This window comes from Pongo pygmaeus, chromosome 13, assembly GCF_028885625.2.
Source record: "Pongo pygmaeus isolate AG05252 chromosome 13, NHGRI_mPonPyg2-v2.0_pri, whole genome shotgun sequence".
NCBI classification, from domain to species: Eukaryota; Metazoa; Chordata; class Mammalia; order Primates; family Hominidae; genus Pongo; species Pongo pygmaeus.
The window spans coordinates 90,867,172-90,886,351 of record NC_072386.2 but is presented as its reverse complement, the minus strand read 5'-3'; the positions used below and the strand labels follow the sequence as shown (position 1 = coordinate 90,886,351).

At 37.4% G+C, this 19,180-nt stretch overlaps 1 protein-coding gene across 1 annotated transcript in view; it reads right to left on the bottom strand.

The window, feature by feature from the left end:
* Window positions 1–19,180, bottom strand: part of TMEFF1 (transmembrane protein with EGF like and two follistatin like domains 1) — a 101,064-nt gene that overhangs the window by 59,628 nt on the left and 22,256 nt on the right. The window contains exons 2-4 of the mRNA XM_054502129.2: window positions 15,846–15,955; window positions 5,469–5,598; window positions 1,263–1,289 (exon numbers count right to left, since the gene is read on the bottom strand). Of these exons, the coding sequence (XP_054358104.1) occupies window positions 1,263–1,289; window positions 5,469–5,598; window positions 15,846–15,955 (267 nt within the window). The remainder of the gene's footprint in view (window positions 1–1,262; window positions 1,290–5,468; window positions 5,599–15,845; window positions 15,956–19,180) is intronic.

The following is a 19,180-nucleotide window of genomic DNA, read 5'->3' as shown; positions in this document are numbered from 1 at the left end:
CCACCCAATATTGTATTATATAAGCAAGTCTTGAGATCAACTCTCACTTCTTTAATATAGGAACAATGACAATGACAGTTTCCTAACTGAATACCTGACCACAGGGGCTAGACTACATGATCGCCTAAAATCTGTTCCAGCTCTAAGATCTGGAATTTATCATCTGATCCTTCACACCTGATTATAAAGCTTCTGCTTGAACATGTCCATCTACTTCAAATTCTATTGTTTGACAGCTTTAATCATTTTTTTTTTTTTTTTTTAGCTGAAACTGTCATCCTCGAATTTCTCCTCAGGACAGTTCTCCTATTCTCCAGGAGACCTTCAAAGTCCCTTCCAACTCTGAAATTTTAAGATTCTATGAAATGTAGAAGTATGAAGTGAGGTTTCAGGCAGTTTTGAAAGGATCATAACTGTAGGTTCCATTTGCATTAAGTGTGAATTGGACTGAAGTGGGTGTTCTTTGGTGTACCCCATAATATCTCAAACATTATTTTGTATACAGTACATACTCATTAAGAATTATAGCCTCATTAGACTATGATATAGATTAGTCAATCTCAATTCTGATCATTTAAACTCCATTATATGCTATTACCAAATATTAATCTTTTAAACAACAGAAATAATTCATATATTTGTAAAATAAAATCAAAAACATAGATAGGAAATTGTTAAAGGTTTAAATTAAACTCTAAATTCCATGAGAGTTGTTGGGCAAGTCTTCCTTTTTCTATGCACAACTCCCTCTAGAGTTTTTAACCCTATACCATGAAAATTCCTTATGAACAAAAACTTGAAAGCAAGGTATGGGAAAGAGTTACAAATACTCTGGTCCAAGCTAAAATCACTTGTGCGGATAATCCCAAGAAGAAGTCACTTTAATGCAACCTCAATTTAACAGGAACTACAACATCTTCCCCTTAGTCTGACAACAAACTTCCAGAGAAAAATGCAAGAAACAAGAATGCCTAGAGCTGAGAGGGAGAGTTGGGTTAGGAGTGATGGCTAAGGAGTGCATGGTTTCTTTTTGAGGTAATTAAAATGCTCTAAGAGTGACTGTGGTGATGAATATATAACTCTGAATATACTAATGAGTATATAACTGTGAATTTACTAAAAGTCACTGAATTGTACACTTCAAGTGGCAAATTATATGGTATGTGAATTATATCTCAAAGCTGATTTAAAAAAAAAAAGAAAAAGAAAGAAAGAAAGAAAAAAAAAAAGCAAATATCCTTTAAGAGGTACTTGAAACTTACCTCCTTCTCCAGATCCAGATCCATTATCTGAGAAGAAAAACAAAGAATGAATATGAACATTTTTCCTGGAAATTTCATCTTATCAAATAATAAAACTTCCTATCAAAAATAAAACTGTGATATCCATTCTCAGAGAGTCCTTTTCTCATATTTTGATATCTTATTTATTCTTACATACTTATTTTATGCTGCTCTTAAAATATAAATTGCTTATATACATAATCATCTATATTTCATACATCTTTGTATCCCATTAAGGACACACCCAGATGCTTTGCACAGAGTAAAGACAATAAATACTGTAAAGTAAAAGCCTAAATATAAATAATTAATTTTAATCCACTCATTTAAAAGATAAGAGAAAATTTTAGTTTTTGTTAAAGCTTGAGAGAAATAATGAATAAGCTGCTTTTATTAGAAAGGCAGGAAAAGAGCTTTGGGTCTTACTCCAAAAAAAAAAATCTTCTTAAGGAAATCTGCGGATAAAGACCAAAAGCCAAAAGGTAAGAAAAGCCCCAAGGTTTAGGAAGCAAGGAACCAAAGGCTTGAGGTTTTCATGTTACTAATAAAATTAACTTCCTCTAGGAAATCCAATCTGAAGGAAACTTACCTGACTTGTCGTTAGTGAAATTAAAAAGAGCCTTCATCAAAGTTACCAGAAAGAAGCCAGTCTCAAGTATAATTAATGTAAAATATTTATTCTATAATCCTAAAGGAACCAACATATTAGCACAGAACATGTTGAAAAGAGGGTAATGATGTAAAATCATCAGCACAGAGTCATTTAAAAAAGCAGAGAGAGCAAGTGAGGAATTTGATGCTTTATCTAGCACTTGCCAGGGGAGAGGATACCCTGGATCCTAAAGAACCCATGCTAGCTGTCCAAATGGTCCTCTAGAGCAGAAGACAACACTCAGAACAATAGTGTTCCCTTCCCTTCAAGCTCCTTCAGACAATAATCAAATTCCCAGATACTGCAGAAACAGAAGGAATTAGAAAAATGTATATTGTATGCAGTACCCATTGTAAAATCTTCATGGGATTTTATGGAAAGTCTTAAATTATGTTCAATTTTGATTAATCAACCACAAAATGACATTTTCTCTGAGTAAATAAGGAGGAAATGAAAGAGTGATGGAACAGAAAACAAGAGAAGGAGGGAGGAAACTCAAAATTGTTTTTATGACCAAACTCTTCTTAGGAAAACACCCCTTTATTACTTCGATTCCACATACAATGATTGGTTACATATTATGTGACAGGCACCATGGTAAATGTGAGGAATAAAATGATAAATAAGACATATTCCCAGTACACGAGATACTACCCCCAATCTTTTTTTCAAACCATGTCTAATTTTAATAAATATAAAAATCTCATACCTTCGTCATTTAGAATCCTTAAATAAATTAAATACTGTGGCTACTCTGATAACAAGGTAGAATTCTCCCTGTATGTTATATTTTGTAAATGGTACGCATTTTCCCAACCTACACGATTCCATCCCACCCTGAGATTATGATACACATCCCTAGGTAAGACAGTACCTCCCCACCGAGAAAGCACTGATTTGGCTGGAGGTACTTATGTCAGATGAATGAAATACAATATGGTATATGTATAGAAATACACGCAAGGTATAAACAAACTCTGCCGAGAGATGTCACAGAAGGAAGATTTCACAGAGGAGAAAAGGCTTAAGACCAACCTTAAGCATAAGAAAAAGAGTTTTCAAGTAAGGAAAAGAGAATAGTATTTCTAGTTCAAGGAACAGGATCCACAAAAGACCAAATAACATAAAACACTGCCCACTCAGAAAATAAAATCAATATAGCAGCTTATAACTTCGCTCATTCAATCCTTATTTAACAACCCCAGGAGATAATATCCACTTAACAAGTTAAGGAATTGGGGCTCAGAGAGGCTTAGTGATTTGTCCAAGGTCACACAGTAAATAAGGGTTGGAGTTAGGTTAAGGCAAGGTCTTGTAACCCTAGTGCAGTGCTGTTTCCAATCTACCGCTCTGCTGCCTAATGTTTAACATTAGGTGTTAACACTTGGTGTCTTAAACATATGCTCCTCATAAGTGAAGCATAATTTGAGACTGGAAAGAACCTCCATATTCCTCTTTAATTTCTAGATCATTTTGTGAAACACAATGTACTGAAAGAAGTATATAAGAACCTCACCAAATCATAGTCTACTAGCCTAAAAACATAATAATTTCTCCAAGCACGTGATTATTTTAGTGTGTATAGAAAGAATTTGGCCTTACTACAAGAGAGGTCTGGGCTTTTCCCTCTGCTTCCGGAAGGTAACCTACATCATACCTGATAGGAGGACATTTGTTAAGGGAGGGTGCTGACCACACTGGAACTTAGTGTTGGGGGTTGGGCCACATCTAAGTCTTAGGGGGCTGGTTACACCAGAAAGACCAATCATGAAGAGTAGAGTGGGGGCTACGGGTCACAGTATTAGTGGACCCAGAGTCTTCAATTAACCACATAACCAACTCATCAACTATACTTACATAACGAGCCCCAATAAAAACTATGAATAGCAGGGTACAATGGCTCACACCTGTAGTAATCCCAGCACTTTGGGAGGCCAAGGCAGGCAAATTGCTTGAGCTCACAAGTTCAAGACTAGCCTGAGCAACATGGCAAAACCCTGTCCCTACAAAAAATACAAAAAAAAATGAGTCTGGCATGTTGGCATGTGTCTGTAGTCCCAGCTGCTCAGGAGACGGAGGTGGGAGGATCCCTTGAGCCTGGGAAGTCAAGGCTGCAGTGAGTCATGATCGTGCCACTGCACTTCAGCCTGAGGAACAGAGTGAGACGCAGTCTCATAAAGAAAAAACTATGAACACTGATGCTCAGGCAAGCTTTCCTGGCGGGCAATACTCCATGTGCACTGCCACATACTGTTACTGGAAGGAGTTAACCCTGTCCATGCCTCTACTGGGAGAGAAAAATCAGCAACTCCATGTTTGGAACCTTCCCAGAATCTGTCCTGGGAATCTCTTTATTTGGCTGATTTTAACACGTATCCTCTCTCTCCATAACCATGCATATAATAGCTGTCAGTGAGTCTGTTAGCCCTTCTAGCAAATTATTGAGCCTAGGGTTAGCTGGGGAACCTCTTGATCTCAGCTGGTGTCAGAAGTGAGAACAGCCTTGGAGACTGTCCCCTTTGACTTTGTAGTTGACCCTAAAATTGTCACATTTAGTAAAAGGGAGAATTTCTGAACACTGTAATATATAGGGAAAGAAAGGAAGTGGAAATCCCATAAGAATGGCCTTCACCTTTACCACTAACCTCGATACAATAATTCAAGTTATCTCACCTGCATCTCTATCCCCAAACATCAATACAAACACAAGAAAATAATATTAATAGTTCCCCAAATCGACCACTACCAATTCTGGAAGGAAAAAAAAATGAAATAAATACAAACAGCATGGGATGAAGAGGTGGCAGAGAAAAAACTTGGAAAGCAACAATCTATGCTACTGCTGATGACTTTCTACAGAAATTCCTTACCTTTTTTTTTTTTTTTTTTTTTGAGACGGAGTCTCGCTCTGTCGCCCAGGCTGGAGTGCGGTGGCGCAATCTTGGCTCACTGCAAGCTCTGCCTCCCGGGGGTTCACGCCATTCTCCTGCCTCAGCCTCCCGAGTAGCTGGGACTACGGGCACCCGCCACCACACGCGGCTAATTTTTTGTATTTTTTAGTAGAGACGGGGTTTCACCGTGTTAGCCAGGATGGTCTCGATCTACTGACCTCATGATCCGCCCGCCCTGGCCTCCCAAAGTTCTGGGATTACAGGCGTGAGCCACCATGCCCGGCCTTCCTCACCTCTTTTTAAAAAATCATCAAGACAGATCCCGTATCATTCCCCACCTCAAAGCTCATTCTGTCTCATGTTCAAATCATACGGCAAAGGACATGAAAAGAAAGTAAGTCCCTATAAAAAGGGTGTTAAGCCTTAACAATGTAGTAAGGAGTAACATAAGTCTAAACAAGACCACCTGAGGTTAAAAAGCAACAACATGAAATGAGGGCAAAAAAGATTTCCCCCACTCCCCGCAACAACCACCACCAATCCACACAGCAGTTGTGGAAATATGCCTCTGACTCAAAACCCCCTTTTAGAAATGATTCCACCATATTTTCCAAAATTTATTCAGAAGAATATCATACATACCAGAGTAGCATGGTCCTCTTGCTACTACTGTTATCTCTTTCTGGTGCTTACAAGCAGCCCTTCTGAGAAAGCATTCATTTTGATAAGTGTCCCCATTTGATCCACAGACAGGAATGTAATTTGTATGGCACTGCAAAAGCAACAAAAATAAATTCTCAGAACTAGGCATGAATATTAATAGTTTATTTCACATTCATGAATGCAATACCATAGCATTATGACATACTTTGCTACTGAATAGTCTGGGTTTTTTTTTTTTTTTGGTTTAAAAAGAATTATGCTACTTCTTCATACCTTTTTTCACATTCATAAGGAAAATAACTACCAACTATCCATAAAAATGATAATGAAAATCTCTATCTACTTCATTTGCTTGCTATGAAAAACCAGGTAATAAGAGGAAATTATTGACAATGTAAAGAGTGCTACTTATGTAATAGCATTTTATTATTATCAAAATTCATTTATTCATTCAAACCTAATCATAAAAATAGAAAAAAATCATTATTCAAAACATCTAGTAGGCAAAGTCCCAAGGTAAATGGTATAGAAGACACAAAGAAATATAGGATGATCTCTGTTCTCGGAAACCTTACAATCTTGTAAGAGAGTCATACAAGTAGGAAAAAAAACCAATACTGCAAAGCTAGATCATGTACCAAATCAGTAAGCATGTAATGCCTAATACCTATTATTGTAAGCTGAAGTATTCAAGAAAAGCATCCTCAGAGAAAGTGGAATATGAACTGAGCCATGAAAGATGAGTAGAAATAAGACAGGTGAAGAAAAAAAAGGTGATACAGGTTTGAGAAATGACACTGGACCTGCATGTAAGAAAACTTGAAAACATCTACATGTTAGAAATATCATAAATGACTAAAGTTTTAAAATCTGGGGAAAATGCTATAACAATATGATACGTTATTATTATTACTTAAAAAATAGATCATACAAATTAATAAAAACGGGACCAAAGACAGACATGAAGTGTTCACAGAAAAATTACAAATGGCCAGTTAATGCATAAAATATTATTGATCTTCACTGGCAATCAGAGTTGTCCACTAAGATGAGATGCTATTTTCAACTTATAAAATTGGCTATTAAAAAATTCATTTAGGTGGACATCCCACTACACCAGTTTTGGTCATCTAAATTGGTTCTACTTTGGGGTAACATAATTAAAGAATATGTTTCAAGAATCCTAAAAAAAGGAATACAGTTTTTGATCCAGAATTACACATTTAGAAATCAATGTGACAGAAACCTGTAGACAAACATTTATTACAGCCATTTCCAACAGAAATTTATAATATCAATAACCTAAAAATCTTAATATCTAACAAGACAATGTTTAATTGAAGTATAACTGTTCAAGAAATGAATACTGCAGTCATTAAGAATTACCTTTTGAACTTAAACAATCCAACAAGCAAAAGGCAAATAATTCCATTAAAAACAGGTCAAAGGACATGAACAGACACTTCTCAAAAGAAGACATACAAGTGACCAATAAACATGAAAAAGTGCTCAACATCACTAATCACCAGAGAAATGCGAATCAAAACCACAAGAAAATACCATCTCACAAGAGTCAAAATGGCTATTATTAAAAAGTCAAAATAACAGATGCTGGTGGGACTGCAAAGAATAGGGAATGCTACACAGGTGGGAATGTAAATTAGCTCAGCCACTGTGGAAAGCAGTTTGGAGATTTCTCAAAGAACTTAAAACAGAACTACCATTCAACCCAGCAATCTCATTACTGGGTATATATCCAAAGGAAAATCAATCATTCTACCAAAACGACACACGCATCCGTATGTTCATCGCAGCACTATTCACAATAGCAAAGACATGGAATCAATCTAGGTGCCCAACAATGGTGAATTAGATAAAGAACATGTGGTATATATACACCAAGGAATACTACACAACCATAAAAAAAGAATGAAATAATGTCCTCTGCAGCAACATGGATGCAGCTGGAGGCCAATATCCTAACTGAGGAACAGAAAACCAAATACCTCATGCTCTCATTAGTGTTAGGTAAACACTGGATACACACGGACACAAAGATGGGAACAATAGACACTGGGCACTACTAGAGTGGGGAGACAGGGAGAAAGGCAAGTGCTGAAAAACTACCTGTTAGGTACTATGCTCACTACCTGGGTGACAGGATCAACAATAAAACCATCTACCTATACATGTACCCCCTGAAACTAAAATAAAAGCTGAAGTTTAAAAATAGTAATTGTAAAAAAGAATTACCTTTAAAAAAATATATTGTGTGACAAGGAAAGCTAACAAAGTTAGGCAAAAAGCATATACATAATTTCTGGGAATTCTGTACTTTTTTTTTTTTTTTTTTTTTTTTTTGAGACGGAGTCTTGCTCTGTCGCCCAGGCTGGAGTGCAGTGGCGCGGTCTCGGCTCACTGCAAGCTCCACCTCCTGGGTTCATGCCATTCTCCTGCCTCAGCCTCCCGTGTAGCTGGGACTACAGGTGCCCACCACCACGCCCGGCTAATTTTTTTTGTATTTTTAGTAGAGACGGGGTTTCACCGTGTTAGCCAGGATGGTCTCGATCTCCTGACCCTGTGATCCGCCCGCCTCGGCCTCCCGAAGTGCTGGGATTACAGGCGTGAGCCACTGCGCCTGGCCTGAATTCTGTACTATTTTTAAATGTATTATGTATTCCACAAAGCTAACTGTAAATGTTTTAAATAATATGATAATATAAAATAAAATATAGCAAGAAAATAAAGTATATTTATAGCCCATTTAGAAAAAAATGAATACACGTAAAATAAATCCTGGAATAAAATGTCAACAAATTTTTCACATTACCTGTCTTCATGGTCTCCTAGTTCCCTATTTAAGATTTTCCATATTTCTCTATTTTTCTTCAATGAGCAACACTTACTTTTATCATTTATCTACTTTTAAATAGTGATCAGATTTACTTTATGAAGCATACATATGGCATGCTACCACAGGTCAAGCACTGGTAAAAACAACTTCTAGTAAAATATTTTATAACCTAGTCGACTTTGCTATACATTCAATATCAGCAGAATCTTGCAACAACTTTTATTAAAATTATATTTTTATTTTAGGAAGCCTCCCTATTACATATATTCCTCCAGTTTTTCATGGATCACATTCCTTTCTTCTCTTTCCCTAAAATTTACACAATACCTAGTATGGTGTCTACATGAGTCAATATGTTACTTTGTAATTATACAATACTCAATTAGCCAAGGAAACTACTATGAGCTCCAAGATATCAAGTGCTAAATCTATGAACTTTCCAATCCCACTTTCATTCCTCAGCAAATGCTTACTTTCTAACATAGTGTTGTGTTCACAAAGGTGCCAATATCGCTCCCTAGGGGTGGCTGTCCCTGTGGAGGCATTTTTGGTTGTCACATTGACAGAGGGATATTACTGACATTTACCAGATAGATTCCAAGGATGCCTGAAGTACTGCAAAGGAAAGGAGAGTTCCATACAACAAAAACAAGTACCACACAACTTCTGAATGTCTCTCTGGCTATTCATGTAGCAATTTCGACAAGACTTTCCATAATACTACAAATCAGTCTGATCTGTTATACCTTATCCTAATATTGGTTTTTATTCTAGCATCTACTATACATCTACATTTTTGTTTCATGTACTCCTGGTATGAAATTGCTTTTAATTTTTTTGTTTTTTTGAGACGGAGTCTAGCTCTGTCGCCAGGTTGGAGTGCAGTGGCGCAATCTAGGCTCACTGCAATCTCCACCTCCCGGGTTCATGCAATTCTCCTGCCTCAGCCTCCAGAGTGGCTGGGACTACAGGCACACACCACCACGCCCAGCCAATTTTTGTATTTTTAGTAGAGACGGGGTTTCACCATGTTGGCCAGGATGGTCTTGAACTCCTGACCTTGTGATCCGCCCACCTCGGCCTTCCAAAGTGCTGGGATTACAGGCATGAGCCACCGCGCCCAACTTGCTTTTAATTTTTTTAATCCAAACATTTATCATAAGCAGACATAAACATCTGATGACTATATTTTCTTCTATGGTAATCATACCTAAGCATTTACATTCTGAAATATTTATTTTATTATAAATTACTTTTATTTCTCCTTTACACTGCAATCATGCATTAAATTCATTTCTTTAATCATGTGTTTACATAGGTTAATTTATCCATGAATTTCTTCTAAGGATAGGAAAGAAACTGAATATTAAAATGAAGCATTAATTCTGATAGGACTGAGAATCTTAACATTTATTCAACAGTTTTTATCCAGTAAGCATTGGTCTACAACTTTAAGTGTCCTAACTTAAATATCATAACCATGTGAAGCACATGGTTTAATGCTTAGAGCTAAGGCTATGAAGCCAAAAATGTTTGAATTCAAATCCTGAGCCCACCAACCATGTGACTATGTGCTAGCACCATCACCATGTTCAATGGTGTACAATGGTGATTATAATACTACCTACCTAACAAAGTTGTTAGGAAGATTAAATAAGATAATCTACCTTTGGCATTTCTATCTGACCATGGTACATTCTCAATAAACATTAGCTATTTTGCTACTGCTAGTATCATTTCTCAGTCATAAGTATTTGCCAACAGTCACTATTAAGTGGAAGAGCCACAATTCCTCCCAAATGATGTATTTTAACCACTACACGCTCAAGTTAAGTCAGTGGTGTATTGCCATCTGTCACTTGGTGAGCAGAGGACTTAATGTCTCTGAAATTCACCCTCACGAGCACATACCTAGGAGTGAGTGTGAGATGGGAGAAGTAGACCTGCTGTTGGTCATTCTCAGTTTCCATGGGTCTCTCCTGGAAGCCTCTTATTATGCTAATGGACAAATTATGGGATTTGGACAATTTTAACAACATGTGATTTCTGACTTATGCACTAATGTTGGATTCTAAGTCTAACCTAAAGTCTGCTCCTCTATATTGCCACCCTTGTTGGGAGGAAGAACTCTCCCCTAAACCTTTTCTTTAGCTAGAAGAATGTGATGATGTTGCCAGCTACTTTAAGTAGTTTAGAAAGATGGAGCAGTGGACGACTCTAGAACTGCATCCATTTAAGCATTTATTGTGTACCTACTGTGTGTCAGGAACTATGCTGAATACAGCAAGTAGAAAATAATAACAAGGTTGTGATGATTAATTTTCTGTGTCAACTTGACTGGGCCCCATGGTGCCCAGACTAAACATCATTTCTGGGTTTATCTGTGAAGGAATTTCTAGATGAGATTAATATTTGCATCAGTAGATCAAGTAAAGCAGACTGCCCTCCTCAGTGTGAGTGGACACTATTCAATCCATTGAGGAACTGAATAGAATTCTTCTCTCCTTCTGCTTGACCGTTTAAGCTGGGACATCAATCTTCTCCTGGTGCCCAGGCCTTCAGTCTCAGATAAGGACTTATACCATTGGCTTTCCTGGGCTAGTATACAGATGACAGACTGTAGGACTTCTCAGCCTCCATAATCAAATGAGCTAATTCCTTATTGCTTGCTCGCTCTCACATTCATGTGTATGTGTGTGTGTTTGTGTGTGTGTATGTGTTTCTGTTTCTCTGGAGAACTGTGACTAATAAAGGGTCTAATAAGAGGGCATGTCACCTAGCAAGAGCAGACATTGATAAATACAGGAAGAAAGGCACATAGTTCAGAGAACGCCAGAACAAAGACGAAGAAAGAAAACAGGAAAAAAAGTCATAGACTGTACTCTATACAAAGCTTTCAGGGAAAGATGCAGTATTCATCATTTTTCTATATACCAAATTAACAAAAGTGGCTTTGTTTATATATGTGGCAAGATAATAGCTCTTATTAGCAGACTGAAAAAAAACAATTTGAATTTTTATTTAAAATCCTGTTATCTGTTAAAACGTATTTAAATAATGTCCCAGAAAGCTTCTATTTAGCACTAAAAGCATGCTGAATCATAAGCAAGTTTTTAAAATGAATTGAAAGATACTGCTAAAGCATCCAGCAGAGGAGGGTTTAATGGGCATGTCAGGTCATTATTTTTAAGCTGGCAATAACCTAAGTCTACCTTCAACAGATTTATAATCTTATAAAGGAAGGCAGAATGGTCAAAGGAAGGTTCACTCAGTAGCAAGATCAAACTATACTGTAAGCCCTGAGGCAGTTTGCTCCTACAAGGCAAGGAGCCAGTCTTTAAACATCTTTACATCCTCAGCATCTAGTCTCATACCCAGCACAAGTAAGCACTGGATAAATGTCTAATGGTGTCAACTCCCAACATATTTTCCTTCCCTGCTTTGCCACAAGGTAAAAATGCAAGGAATTCAGACAGATCATGGAAGGATTTTCTAGCTGTTCAAGTATATTTTTTAAAACGTCAAAAAGGCTATTTCTTTATAATCTTAGAGTTTCAGGGAAATACTTTTCTCAAAAAATGAAGAAAAGCAGGGCTGGGCGTAGTAGCTCATACCCATAATCCCAGCACTTTGGGACACCGAGGTGGGAAGACTGCTTGAGCCCAGGAGTTCAAGACCAGTCTGGGCAACCTAGAGGTCTTGGCTCTACAAAAAAAAAATTTTTTAATCAGCCAGGTGTGGTGATGCACACCTGCTGTCCCAGCTACTCAGGAGGCTGGGGTGGGAAGATCATTTGAGCCCAGGAGGTCAAGGCTACAGTGAGCTATGATTGTGTCACTGCACTCCCACCTAGGCAACAGAGTGAGATCCCGTCTCAAACAAAAAAAAAGACAGATAAATATAAGGTGAAAATCTGAAATTTCTTTGTGTCTAAAATATAAACAAAATGAAAATGAAACTAAGATACACAATTATTTTTGTCAATTAAGAATACATAGTGTTAAAAAGAAAAACAAAAAATGAAATTAGGATAACTTCTTTAAAATATAAAGTTCTTTGGAATCTATTGTTCCTGGAAAGGAACAATCTCCAAGATAAATACTATTAAATGACTTAATATTTAAAAGGGGAATTAAACAAATTTATATACACACAAAATATTTCTAGAAGGAAATGCAAGAAGTAACAGATGTTGCCTCTGAGAAGAGTTGACAGTCTGGAGTGGAAGCTTTTTTTGCTACATATCTTCTTATATTGTTCAAGTTGTTTACTATGGGCATACATTACTCTTTTTAAAAATAAATCAAAGTAGTCAGGCGCGGTGGCTCATGCCTGTAATCCCAGCACTTTGGGAGGTCAAGGCAGGCAGATCACAAGGTCAAGAGTTCGAGACCATCCTGGCCAATATGGTGAAACCCTGTCTCTACTAAAAACACAAAAATTAGCTGGGTGTGGTGGCATGCACCTGTAGTCTCAGCTACTAGGGAGGCTGAGGCAGGAGAATCGTTTGAACCCGGGAGGCAGAGGTTGCAGTGAGCCACGATCGCACCACTGCACTCCAGCCTGGCAACAGAGTGAGGCTCCATCTCAAAAAATAATAATAAATACATAAAAATAAATAAATAAATCAAAGCAGCAGGTTCTCTTGAGAGTTTATGAGTTAATATCAAATGCTCAGCATAGTAAGCAATATATATATATTCCAATATTGTATTGTACAGAGTATATATATATGCATACACATATGTCTTTACAAATCAACATGAGGGAAAAAGAAAATACCCCAAAAACTAGACACAGAATATGAAATATTAATTCACAAAAAAAATGGTAACAAATATACGGCACATTTTCAATTTCTCTAGTAATCAAATGCAAATAAAAATTGTTTTTGTCTTTCAGATTTGTAAATTTAAAAGGACCAACAAAATCCACTACCAAAAGGTTGAGGGGAAACAGGACATCTGATATGAGGCTACTGGTGATAACGTTAATCTGCACATGAGCATCCACTGGCCCAACAATTCCACCTCAAGGAATTTAACCTAAGGAAACACAGCAGCTGAAGAGGAGAACAGCCCTGGTCTTCCCCACACAGGGTGACTCAATCTTCAACAACAAAACCCACCATCTTTCTTTTAACGAACCAGATAACAGACTTGAGGACAACCACAGCCACTAAAAAGTGAGAGGGAAATCTTGGAAAGGAGAGAGTTTGAGGGGAGTCCCAGTTTCCGCGTATAAACTCAGAGCACGTTTCTGGCAGACCCCTAAACCACACATGGGGCAGACTCCAAGTAGTTCCAGTGAGGCTAAAAGAAATGAATTGATATTTGTGTTGCTGCCCACCACAAGTAAGGCAGAATCTGCAGTTTGAGTTCAGCCAACAGTTTCAAAAATAACAATAATCTTCAAAGGAACATAACAAAACTCACACACTCTAAAACATATGATTCACAATGTATAGGATAAATTCAAAGTTACTCTAATGTGAAGAAACAGGAAAATATGGTCCATTCTCACATGAGAAAACAATCAACAGAGGCAACACCTGAGGATGTCCTAGATATGGACATTAGCAGACATATTTTAAAGCGGCAATAACATCTACGCTCAAGGAAAATATGCTCACAGTGAATGAAAAGAGGAAATCCCAGCAGGTAAATAGAAACTAAATTCTAAATGTAAAAAATCTAGATATGGACATTAGCAGACATATTTTAAAGCGGCAATAACATCTACGCTCAAGGAAAATATGTTTACAGTGAATGAAAAGAGGAAATCCCAGCAGGTAAATAGAAACTAAATTCTAAACATAAAAAATCTACAATTAAAAACTCACTGGGTGGGAAGAGTGGAGATGACAAAAGAAAGGATTAGTGAATCTGAAGACAGATCAATAAAAATTATCTAATGTAAATAGGAAAAAATTGGGGAAAAAATGAACAGAGTATCAGGGACCTTGAGACAGTATCAAAAGGTCTAACACATCATGGAAGTCCCAGATTACAAGAAATAATAAGCAGAAAAAAAACTTTAAGAAATAATGACAAAATATTTCTCAAACTGAGTAACAAATAGATTTCAGAAGCTCTGCCAACCCCAAGCATGATAAGTTCAAGGAAAACCATACCACAGTACTTAATAGTCAAAAACAGTAAGGAGAAAATCTTGAAAGCAGTCAGAGAAAAATAACACATTAGGTTCAGGGGGAAAACAGTTCAAATTATCACCAACTTCTCATTTCATTCTGGCTAAAGTCACCTTCCATGCTATGCAGAGATCTATGGAAAGGCGCTCTTGGCAAAGAAATGATGTCTCCAGCCAACAGGCAGCAGGGATCTGAAGCCAGCCAAAAGCTACCTAAGAAAGCTTGGCAGAAAGTGGCTGATATGAAAATGCCCAAGAGAAACCCTCCTATCATTCTATGTAATTGAATGTAAAGCCCCTTTCGACCATGAAGAAACTGGCTGGACAACAGTATACCTACATATCCTTCCTCCTTTACCTAAACTCTCCACTTCTTTTAATTAAAATAAACCACCTGATGGTTTACAGTTTTCAAAGACGTTTCATATGCAAGCTTTCTTTCCAATTTTGATTCTCATTACAGTATCATAAGTTCAAGGGTAGGAAACGTGCCTTCACTTTTCAGATAGAATACTGATGCCAAGAAAATCACCTGAGATCATACAGAAATTTGCCTGAGGTCACAGGGTTACCAGAAATACTAACTCTCCTATGCTTTCATTCCTGATTTCTGTACCCTTTCTTCCCCTCAAAACCCAAATGGTGGGTACGTTTAGAATAAAATTGTGAGTGGAAAAAAAATTCTAGTTCCTTTTTCACCTCATATCAAATCAGCCATCAGAGACCATCTTGTAAGAAACATTCTGAAGTCTGATTACCATTTAACCACAGAAAATAAAAAGAAAGAATTAAATGTAACATATTTCCCTTGTTTTACTTTTTTAGACAACAGAATCACAACTAAAAGAGCATCTGAAAAGCAAAAATATTTACACTCTTAGTTTGAGGTTCCACTTGCTATTCGAGCTCTAACCTTGACTTACCCCGAGTCTCCAAGTCAGTCAAGTTCTGTGGCCTGAAGAGATGAGACAGCAACAAATAAGAATGGAAGAGAAAGAGACAGACTAGAAGGAGAAGAAAAGGAAAAAGATGCCAACATTTAAAATAAGAGACTCTAGTTCAACCTGTACTTTCTTTCCTTTCAGTGACAATTATACCTTACATTTAAATAGAAATTTGACATTTTTTCAAAGAATTGTCACATCTATTATTGTCAATCCGTCCTCTCAATTCCATGCAAGCAGCATGGAAGATACAAATAACAGGGCATCATCTGACAAAAAAGAACTAAGGGGCTGTGACCCCAGTTTCTTTATGGGGTTCAAGGTGTTTTAGGTTTTTTAATTTGAAGAATTTAGAATTATAAAATACAAAGAATATAAAACTTTGCAAAATAGGTTGGGTTTCCTCACCTGAAATTGGCATGCACATTTCAAACCATCTCCATCTTCTTTACAGACTCCTCCGTATTTACATGATGACTCATCACAAACTCTTACGTCAGACTCCCTCACATTTAATTCTGCAAAAGAAAAAAATTGTTTGACATATATATTTGGCTTTCTATTACGTGTGTGTGTGTGTGTGTGTGTGTGTGTGTATGAAAAAGTCCTTAAAATGTATTGAGTCCCCCCATTCAGTAGTGTAATAAGACATAAATATACAAAAAGAAATTCTGTAAGACACAAAATGCTCAGTATTCCCCAAACAGAATCCTGCATAATAATGAGCCTAAAAGTAACTCAAAATAGAACTCAAAATTTCAGGACTTAACATAATTTCCAAAGGTAAATCTGTGGAATTTTTCTATTTTGCCTTCTAAGGCCTTAAGATAACAATCTTACTATTTCTTATTTAACATTTTAGGTTATTTTTCTAGTAAGTTACTTTTAAGGCTAATGAGAATTAACAGTAATATTAATTAAATGAGATAAAAATTATCTTAATTCTTTTGGTATGCAGAATAAATTTTGGGTGATCATTATTCATTCTAGACAAACTATTTTAACTACAAAAGAACAGTGAATCTGAATTTCATACAATAAATATATATGGAGCATTTGTGTACACAGAATTAAAGAGATTCAAAATCTTACTAGACTTAAAACTTTTAATGGACTGAATTAAGTTGACTCTACCAAAGCAAGCAGAGCCAATCAACAATACCAGAACTCTGTGGTCATATTGCTCCTGCTCCAACATTAAGCATCAAATTAAGCTTCAAGGTTAGTGCTTGAAGCTGCCAACCAGTGAAAGGGGGTGAAAATCACTACAATGCAATTTTCATATACTTTGTACGGGGAATGAGAGCCTACAAAAACAAATGCACTTAGGCAAACAATAAACAAATGACTGTTTTAAAAAAAAAAAAAAAACCATCCCAGTGTAGTGGTGAATACGTGAATCTGGGAGCAGACAGAGTCCTAGATTAACTCCTGATTCTGCTACTCAAAAGCTGAGACTCTCTGGGAAAGATCATGACGCAGTCCCGGCAAAGAGATCTAAGGGAGCATTTCTCCAGTTATCCCCATTCCTGGTTGTTTTCTATTTCTAGATTTCAAAGCAGGACTCAGTAAACTAAGTCAAGGGAATTCTATGTCCGGTGACAACTGTCCTAGTGACATTTCATTACCTCTCTCTACCCCATTTGTTCCCACTGCTCTGCAGTGGTGTCTTGGGTCTCCTACTTCCAGCTGACCCTCCGAAAAGCTGGCAATCAAGTATCTGAATCCCTAAGGAGTTGACAGTCAACAGTACTTACTTGAGTAGTCACTGTCAACTAAGTACTGCACAAGGGCAAGATCACATCTCGGTGGGTTACAAAAAAATTATCTTTCTTAAATGATTTCTGGGTTACAAAAAGTTATTTTCCTTAAATGATCTCAGGTGCACAGAATTGGATTAAAGCTCAAGCATTCACCAAAAAAAAAAAAAAAAAAAAAAAAGACATGAGTGGAAACTTAAAGCAAGAGAAAGCTAACACAAGCATTTTGTTATTCTTACTGTTTCACAAACTATTCCAGGTAGAGAAGGCCATCTTTTCATTCCTCATCACCCTGGCTGTGGAAGCTTTATGTCCTTGGTTCTCCTTACCTCCCCATTTTTGCTGTCTCTTCCCTTTCCCCCTTGACCATTTGCTTTAGCTCTTGAGGCTCAATCCTAGGTATAGGGATTTTCTCCCTATCTACCCACACTTCTGCTAGAAACTTGGACAACGTCTGTTTCCAATTACTATCAAATACACATCTTCAGACAAAAGTAAGATAACAAAATATTAATAAAGAACTGCCCTGTAAAAGAGGGTAAGAATGTACAATATCTGCTCAACTAAGAGCTTAATCAAGTTTACAGGCTACAGAAATAAGAACTGCACAATTTGACTAATGAAATACAGTGCATTTGTCTTTTCTCCTTTCTTTGTAGGCTTAAAGTTCACACTGGGTTCTATTACAATCAGACATAAAAAACAAGAATAAGTAAAGTGTTTTTTTGTCTGCGAGGCAAGATAATGCTCTGAGTTATGATTTGCTACTTTGAGACTCTTGAATTGTAATGTTTTACCTGTTGTACTTTACAGGTACAGTGGATTGCAAGCTAGAACTTAAACCATCCCTGCCACCAGGAGTCACGTTTGGTAACCCCAAGGAATGTTTGTATGAGGGACTACAGAATACTTTAGGGGAATAATCATCCCTGCTAATGTGAGGCAGAAAAGCTTGGTCCCACTGGCTGGGCCTGATGGCTCACGCCTGTAATCCCAGCACTGTGGGAGGCTGAGCTAGATGGATCACCTGAGGTCAGGAGTTCGAGACCAGCTTGGCCAACATAATGAAACCTTGTTTCTACTAAAAACACAAAAATTAGCTGGGCATGGTGGTACATGCCTGCAGTCCCAGCTACTTGGGAGGCTGAGGTGGGAGGATCACTTGAACCCAGGAGGAGGAGGCTGCAGTGAGGAGATCGTGCCACTGCACTCCAGCCTGAGTGAAAGAGCAAGACTCTGTCTCAAAAAAAAGAACTTGGCATAAACACAGCCTTGAACAAGAGAAGTGATCCTGAGCATAGCCCCTTCTTAAGACTTGGTTTGCTCCTCCAGCCCAGCCCCAAGAACTCATAACAGAGACAGAGGAGCTACAACAAAGAAACTAAAGAATGATTTTCACTAAAAACGAAGTGACAAGCTCTGCTTTGATGCTCACACAAGACATAATACATGGGGAGAAAGGAGCTGGGACACATCAACAGTCCCTGAATATCAGCAATGTATCTAGCAGGACAGCCTAAGACCAAGGAGATGGTAGTGTCGGGCAAAGAGGTAGACCTCTGATATCTGACAGGAGGTACCAGCATGCAACTGCAGAGGCAGCAAACAGCACAGGAAGAAAAAGACAGGTGTCATGTAGCAGTGGAATGCATTAGTGAGCACACATCAAACACAGTTTGGTGACTCCCAGAATAAAGCTTGGAGGGAGGCATTTATGAGGGTGCTAGAGGTCCTATATCATTAATAGGTAAGGGTAAAAGTCATGAAATTCTGATTACTCTGGTCATTAGCCATATTTTATTTTATGCATATCTTGCTATCAAATCCATGCTAGTTTCATGTGTGTTCATGCATAAATGTGATTAGTTTATCATCAGAAAGCAATTACTAAGCATCTACTAGGTACTTAAAACTATGCTAAGAATTTTGGACACACAGGAAAAAAATGTAACAGGGAATGATCTTGCTAATATATGCAACAAT